The sequence below is a fragment of the Oncorhynchus nerka genome, linkage group LG9b, assembly GCF_034236695.1.
Source record: "Oncorhynchus nerka isolate Pitt River linkage group LG9b, Oner_Uvic_2.0, whole genome shotgun sequence".
Classification (NCBI taxonomy): Eukaryota; Metazoa; Chordata; class Actinopteri; order Salmoniformes; family Salmonidae; genus Oncorhynchus; species Oncorhynchus nerka.
Genome location: NC_088424.1, coordinates 28686611 through 28695082, shown reverse-complemented (window position 1 = coordinate 28695082; position 8472 = coordinate 28686611). Strand labels below are relative to the sequence as shown.

Sequence of the window (8472 nt, the reverse complement as noted above, 5' to 3'; positions counted from 1 at the left end):
TTTTTAAATGGTTGTGTGATTCTCAGATGTAAAGTAGTATGTTGGCAATACCTTACAGCACAAATAATCTTCTTTGATTGAAGTCTACTTCACACTGTATTATATAATCTCTCAAAATATATTTGAATGAGATTTAACAACTGCTCCTTGGGCAGTAATTATCTACTGGAAATGGAAAAGAAAATAGTAGATGGCTCAATATTGGTTAACCCAGAATTTCCATATTGGTGCCTCCTTTTCATCCCCATACTCTCATTGTTGCTTCATGAGATTGATACGAGTATAACCAGTCTGCCACCTGGTGGCGGATATCAATAAGACAAATACATCTCAGATGAGAAAGTAGACCATCTGTGTAATACAGTTAAATAGGCCTATTCTTTGCGCATTGTTGACCATTTTGTTGCGGACAAAGGAGTATACTCATTGAAATTCAATCAATTGACAATCCTCATAGAATTGTTTGTGTATAATACAGTGTGTTATGTTTATTCACAATGAAGTTAGATTAGCGTGAGCAGCAGGCCTTGCCAAGCAGCAAGACTACAACAGTGATAGTTCTCAAAGAGAGTACAAAAGCAGAGAGCAGTAAGAATCAACCCATTTGAACTTGTCACCTGATGTTGAGATTTCTTGCTAGCTTCCTGCTAGCATTTCAGCACCTCATAACCAAGTATAGGCCAGCTATAGGTAACTGCTAAAATAATGGAAACACGAGTAAATGAGGGATACGAAGTATATTGAAGGCAGGTGCTTTCACACAGGTGTGGTTCCTGAGTTAATTAAGCAGTTAACATCCCATCATGCTTAAAGTCATGTATAAAAATGCTGGGCAGGCCATTATTTTTACTACCATGACTATGCCCCCATAGAATATGTATTAGTTCTGAATACTTTGGCACCAAAACAAATACTCCATGTTGATCTATACAAATAGCCTTCGAGTGACACGCCTCCATCACTGCACTAGCCGTTTGGTGGTGGAAGCAGTGTGGATTCCTAAGACTGTCGGTCAAGGAGACCCGAGGCTGGCTGTGAGGGTAAGCCGAGAGAATCAGAGGCTGGCTGACCAGAGCTGGGCTGTGAGGGTGGGCTGAGGAGATCAGAGGCTGGCTGATCAGAGCTGGGCTGTGAGGGTGGGCTGAGGAGATCAGAGGCTGGCTGACCAGAGCTGGGCTGTGAGGGTGGGCTGAGGAGATCAAAGGGGTGTTTCAGAGGGGCGTGGCTGCCTCCTGGATGGGCTTCCAGGTTGGCTGGCTGGTTGCTGAGGCGAGGGCGGCGTGGTATGATTGGACCTCCAGAAACGTCCTCCTTACACGCATCTCCTGCTGGTGTCTCTTCCAGGTCGGGGTCACCGGGGTCGGGGGCATGTGGAGGGGGGACTGGTCCAGAGAGGAGCTGGTCTGGGTGGGTTTGGTACCGTGGGGCTCGGCTGGCTGGGGAATAGTGCTAGTGTTGCTGGTGGTGGGAGTCTTCTCCACAGGCCTATTGTCAGGGGAGCTGTCCTTGGGTTTGGCTGTGTCTGTGTCTGCAGGGCTCATGGCCTGAGTCTCCTCTCTCTCCTCCCCTGGTCTTGTCTTGTCACTCAGCCTGAAACACAACTCTGTGTTTTGCTGTCCTCGTCCAACATAGTCGCTCATGTTCTTGCCTGTGATTTTCCCCATCTTGCCGGAGGCGGGGGTGCCTCTGCCCATCAGTCTCGCTGGCAGCAGCATCCTGATGATGGAGATCATCAACACGGCAATCCTCCAGCGTTTAAGGGGGACCTTAGTTTAGAGTACATGACTTTATATTAGATTACCACCAAACCCCACAAATCATGACAAGGTGTACGTCCAAAATGGCACACTAATTCCCTATATAGTGCACTACTTTTGACCATAGCCATTCTTTATGGGCCTGGTAATTTGTACAGACCTTCTGTTACACATTGCCCTCCAGGTGTCGTTGCTGCCAGCGGTGCAGGACGGGAGGGTCACCTTTCCCCGGCACGACCTCAAACAGCTCTCTCACCATAGTAATCTTTCTCACTGTCATCAGTGTTGGAATGGTCTACGCGGTCTGAAATTGGAGTCTTGGAGTGGACAGTGGAGTTGGAGCTGTTGATGCCGTGTTTGCAGTCAGGTGAAGATGTGACAGTCGAAGCAGCCATGGAAACAGCCACAGACTCCACTTTGTCCTCCATCTTGCCTGTTTTGTAATGACCAATATCAGGCGGACGAGGGCAGTGCTAGTATTCCAGAGGCAGAACGAGTCTTGAACCTCAAGGAGATGGGGGAGGCGTTTGGGGAGGAGTAGCAGGAGACGTGCGTGGAGCTATGGTGTCTGCCGTCACCCTTATCACCTGGTAGCTGGAGACATGGCCTTGGCTTCAGTGTGGCTGGTGGGCTAGGACTAGCTGGTTTCCTGGAGCTATCAGGTGGACTATCCAATGGTGTAGGGACTATCCAGACTACCGCCCAGGATCTTCAACCTGTCAGGCTGCAGCGGCCGTTTCTGTCGTTTGTTACAGTGTCTGTCACTAGATCTGGAGGACCTAGAAGATATACACTGCTCAAAAAAAAATTAAGGGAACACTTAAACAACACAATGTAACTCCAAGTCAATCACACTTCTGTGAAATCAAACTGTCCACTTAGGAAGCAACACTGATTGACAATAAATTTCACATGCTGTTGTGCAAATGGAATAGACAACAGGTGGAAATTACCAGGAGACAGGCCAGTACATCAGGAGATGTGGAGGAGGCCGTAGGAGGTCAACAACCCAGCAGCAGGACTGCTACCTCTGCCTTTGTGCAAGGAGGAGCACTGCCAGAGCCCTGCAAAATGACCTCCAGCAGGCCACAAATGTGCATGTGTCTGCTCAAACGGTCAGAAACAGACTCCATGAGGGTGGTATGAGGGCCCGACATCCACAGGTGGGGGTTGTGCTTACAGCCCAACACCGTGCAGGACGTTTGGCATTTGCCAGAGAACACCAAGATTGGCAAATTCGCCAAGGGCGCCCTGTGCTCTTCACAGATGAAAGCAGGTGACAGACGTGACAGAGTCTGGAGACGCCGTGGAGAATGTTCTGCTGCCTGCAACATCCTCCAGCATGACCGGTTTGGCGGTGGGTCAGTCATGGTGTTGGGTGGCATTTCTTTGGGGGGGCCGCACAGCCCTCCATGTGCTCGCCAGAGGTAGCCTGACTGCCATTAGGTACCGAGATGAGATCCTCAGACCCCTTGTGAGACCATATGCTGGTGCGGTTGGTCCTGGGTTCCTCCTAATGCAAGACCATGCTAGACATCATGTGGCTTGAGTGTGTCAGCAGTTCCTGCAAGAGGAAGGCATTGATGCTATGGACTGGCCCGCCCGTTCCCCAGACCTGAATCCAATTGAGCACATCTGGGACATCATGTCTCGCTCCATCCACCAACGCCACGTTGCACCACAGACTGTCCAGGAGTTGGCGGATGCTTTAGTCCAGGTCTGGGAGGAGATCCCTCAGGAGACCATCCGCCACCTCATCAGGAGCATGCCCAGGCGATATAGGGAGGTCATACAGGCATGTGGAGGCCACACACACTACTGAGCCTCATTTTGACTTGTTTTAAGGACATTACATCAAAGTTGGATCAGCCTGTAGTGTGGTTTTCCACTTTAATTTTGAGTGTGACTCCAAATCCAGACCTCCATGGGTTGATTTCCATTGATAACTTTTGTGTGATTTATGTGTCAGCACATTCAACTATGTAAAGAAAAAAGGATTTAATAAGAATATTTCATTCATTCAGATCTAGGATGTGTTATTTTAGTGTTCCCTTTATTTTTTTGAGCAGTGTATAATGTCTAGAAGTTCTAGAATGTGTCCTAGAAAGTGTTTTAGTTCTAGATGTTCCGGGGGAAGTCAGAGATGTAGCTACAGGAGGACCTCCCAGAGCAGGAGTCTGAGTCAGTAGAACAAGAGCTGCAGGCGAGGTTCCCCTCAGTGGTCAGGATGTCTAACTGTAGCTTCTTCATGCCCAACCGCCTCTCCAGCGCTGGAGGTATTTGTAGTTGAGGCTGACACCCTCTGTGAACTTGTTTACCAGGTCTCTGCAAGATACAATTTCTTACAACAAATGCTGTTCAACGTGCTTAACAAATAAAACCAATTACAATTGAGTAGCCTAAGAAGATAAGACTGGTGATCTGTCCCAAATGGCACCCTCATCAGAATTGGTGCACTGTGGGTGGAATAGGGTGCTATTTGGGTTTAAATTCTGAATTATTCAATGGTTATCAATGTAGTTTTTTTATGCACATGAAACATCACTTTGAATTCACAATGAATTATGACAGAGGAAACTTACAAGCCAATCTCGTTGTAGACCTTATCCTGTAGGAAAAAAATTCACAATTGTCTGTAAGGATGTTGAAATACACATTTAAAGACTCAATTCTGCCTGTCTGGCTGGTTGGCCCGCTTCGAATACCAGTACATAAAAGTAGTCGTCATCGCACTGTAGGCTACTTACATCGTCTTTCTGCAGATGGATGGCCCAGAAGATGAGGATGGCGAGGAGAAGCACCAGTAGTTTGAAGGACCCGGTGGTCCCGTCTGAGACTAACTCATCTGACGCTGGGAGGAGCTGGGACAAAGATGCACACGTAGATTTAGCTTCGATCCAGTGGTGTTCTGGTGGTTGTGCGTTCTTTACCAAGAGGGACTTCGGGTTGAAGTGATAAGCAAAGTTACTGTTACGGCGCTGTCTGATGGATGTAGTGAATCTGGACCATGATGGGGTATGGTTGAACACATGAATGGCGGGTGCGAGCCAAGCTATTACGGCGCTGTCTGATGGATGTAGTGAATCTGGACCATGGTGGGGTATGGTTGAACACATGAATGGCGGGTGCGAGCCAAGCTGTTACGGCGCTGTCTGATGGATGTAGTGAATCTGGACCATGGTGGGGTATGGTTGAACACATGAATGGCGGGTGCGAGCCAAGCTATTACGGCGCCAAAATGGGTGTTGTGCGTAAATGCAATGAAAGGAAACAGTTCTGGTAACCCAAAACCTAAGTTTAGACCCACCTGTGGTTTCGACCTAAGCCCCCAAAATTCTATAATCTTGTCTATGGCCCAAATACATTGAGCCAATGCTGGTCATAGACTAAGGCCTATTATACTGCAATTCACAATGTTCTACTCTAATTAATTGTGTATTATACCCGAAGAGTAAAAACCATAGGCATTTTGTTTATTTATTTTTTAACGACATCAGACAAGAAGTTCCCTCACGGAAAATCAAGTTAAAATAATTCAAAATATCGTTTGGGAAGAGAATTCCACAAAGCAGATACAACATCACCAAGCACCTTATTGGTCGTCTGCCCACAGTGTTAGGTTATTCTGACAAACTGATGTGACAAAATAAAATTGAAAAAAAGAGAGTTTATTGCAGGAGCAGTACAGGTTTGAATAAATAATTATAGCAAATAGTTAATAATGTAGGCTAACAGGATTTATAACAGAAGTTATAATTGAACAAACACAATACACAGATCAAAACCAACTGTTCCATCAACATTTTAAACTAAGATCACTAGCACTTGAAGTTGATTTACAGTGTTCCACAGCATGTGCTGTTAAAATTCAACAATAGCTGGAAGCAAAGCCACATGGCAGCATGTTATAAGCTTGAGAGCCATACTGTATTCAGCGGAGCCTGCAGGCTAGAACCAGAGCTATAGTGGTCACCATGAGGATGAGAAATATAGCCTTCAACAGTAGGTACCACACCATCACAACATCTAGAACACCTGAGAGAGAGAGAGAGGGAGAGCAAGAGCGAAAGAGAGAGAGAGAGAGAAAGAGATAATGTAGAAAAGAGAAAGAAAGAAAAGAAAGAAATGTCGAAAGGAGAGACAGACAGGAAAAAGAGAGAAAGAGAGAAATTAAAATCATTGAAAAGACGAGGACATTGTTCTCAATATCATTGATGCTGGGTGGTGAACTACAGATGCTTGGTGGGGAACTCTAGGGCTGCTAAACCATGTGGATGGGAAAGAACATCTCACCTTGTGTGGAAACCCGAACCCCATGCACCTCACACATACCCTGCTTTGACTCTATTGTGGGCTCAAGGGTATTGACAGAGGGCCCAGAGGTAGGGAGGTCTGAGGGAGAAAAAAACCCAGATCAAAACATTTTAAACTCAGCAACAAAAGAAACGTCCTCTCGCTGTCAACTGTGTTTCTTTAAAGCAAACTTAACATGTAAATACTTGTATGAACATAACAAGATTCAACAAGTGAGACATAAACTGAACAAGTTCCACAGACGTGTGACTAACAGAAATTGAATAATGTGTCCCTGAACAAAGGGGGGTCAAAATCAAAAGTAACAGTCAATATCTGGTACTTAATGCACTGCATTAAGTACTGCAGAGCATCTCCTCCTCATGGACTGCACCAGATTTGCCAGTTCTGTGGGATGTTACCCCACTCTTCCACCAAGGCACCTGCAAGTTCCTGGACATTTATGGGGGAAATGGCCCTAGTCCTCACCCTCCGATCCAACAGGTCCCAGACGTGCTCAATGGGATTGAGATCCGGGCTCTTCGCTGGCCATGGCAGAACACGACATTCCTGTCTTGCAGGAAATCACGCACAGAACGAGCAGTACGGCTGGTGGCATTGTCATGCTGGAGGGTCATTTCAGGATGAGCCTGCAGGAAGGGTACCACATGAGAGAGGATGTCTTCCCTGTAACGCACAGCGTTGAGATTGCCTGCAATGACAACAAGCTCAGTCTGATGATGCTGTGACACACCGCTCCAGACCATGACGGACCCTCCACCTCCAAATCGATCCCACTCCAGAGTGCAGGCCTTGGTGTAACGCTCATTCCTTCGACGAGAAACGCGAATCCGACCATCACCCTTGGTGAGACAAAACCACAGCTTGTCAGTGAGGAGCACTTTTTGCCAGTCCTATCTGGTCCAGCGACGGTGGGTTTGTGCCCAAAGGCGACGTTGTTGCCGGTGATGTCTGGTAAGGACCTGCTTTACAACAGGCCTACAGCCCTCAGTCCAGCCTCTCTCAGCCTATTGTGGACAGTCTGTGCACTGATAGAGGGATTGTGCGTTCCTGGTGTAACTCGGGCAGTTGTTGTTGCCATCCTGTACCTGTCCCGCAGGTGTGATGTTCGGATGTCCCAATCCTATGCAGGTGTTGTTACATGTGGTCTGCCACTGCGAGGACGATCGGTTGTCCGTCCTGTCTCCCTGTAGCGCTGTCTTAGTAGGCGTCTCACAGTACAGACATTGCAATTTATTGCCCTGGCAACATCTGCAGTCCTCATGCCTCCTTTCAGCATGCCTAAGGCACGTTCACGCAGATGAGCAGGGACCCTGGGTATCTTTCTTTTGGTGTTTTTCAGTCAGTAGAAAAGCCTCTTTAGTGTCCTAAGCTTTCATAACTGTGACCTTAATTGCCTACCGTCTGTAAACTGTTCGTGTCTTAACGACCATTCCACAGGTGCATGTTCATTAATTGTTTATGGTTCATTGAACAAGCATGGGAAACAGTGTTTAAACCCTTTACAATGAAGATCTGTGGAGTTATTTGGATTTGTATGAATTCTCTTTGAAAGACAGGGTCCTGAAAAAGTGACGTTTCTTTTTTTGCTGAGTTTATATAGATACATACAGATGTGTAACCAACGGGGTGTAACCTGGGTAATCTGTGTGCTACAAGGCTGCATTAACACACTGAGCTGAAGCCTAGGTATTAGCTCAGGGTGATACATAAATATTCAGGTCTATGACAACTGTACACATCACACATGCCTAAATGTGGTATGTTTTTATTTGACTCTTATTATTGATATTGAATATTGTACTGCAGTGTTGAGGGAGATAGCACACAAGCATTTCACTGCCCCTTTTACACCTGCTGTAAACTGTGTACGTGACAAATACAATTGGATTAGATTTTGATTTGATCTTACCTCCCACTGTAATAACAGCTGTGGTGCCCAGGGCATCAGGTGGTTCTGTCCTACAGCTATAGTTTCCACTGTCCTTCTCCCCAGCTCCACTCACATGCATAGACAGAGTAATGTTGGGCAGGATGGCGCTAGCGTTAAGTAGGACCTGGCCATCCTTCCACCACTGCATCACATGGCTGGGCTGTAGGCAGACAAACTCACAGGCCAGGCTGAAGCTGTGGCCCGGCCGGATCATTTGGTCCACATGGGCTGAGTTGATGGAGGTGTAACAGTGACCTATTAATCCAGAAACATCCACTTTTTTATAAGATAGAACACTTGTGTTAAGCTTGTTATAACCACTTATAAGCTTGTTATAACTACTTGTTAGGATATAAGCAAAGATGGTCCAAGCTCTATTTCCTATTTATCCATCCTATTCATCCATTTGAAATATGACAGAGAGAACAACATACTCCTTTCCACTAAAAGCCTATGCCTGGCTATGCC

General features: G+C 46.5%; 1 protein-coding gene across 2 annotated transcripts in view; it reads right to left on the bottom strand.

Annotated features, from left to right (window-relative positions):
* Nucleotides 1-5409: 5409 nt before the first annotated feature.
* The window catches only part of LOC115114554 (uncharacterized), a 14086-nt gene continuing 11023 nt past the window's right edge, over nt 5410-8472 (bottom strand). For both annotated transcript variants that reach the window (XM_029642896.2, XM_029642897.2), the window contains exons 2-4: nt 7984-8259; nt 6051-6149; nt 5410-5792 (exon numbers count right to left, since the gene is read on the bottom strand). In XM_029642896.2, the coding sequence (XP_029498756.1) occupies nt 5689-5792; nt 6051-6149; nt 7984-8259 (479 nt within the window). In that variant the 3' untranslated portion in view covers nt 5410-5688. The remainder of the gene's footprint in view (nt 5793-6050; nt 6150-7983; nt 8260-8472) is intronic.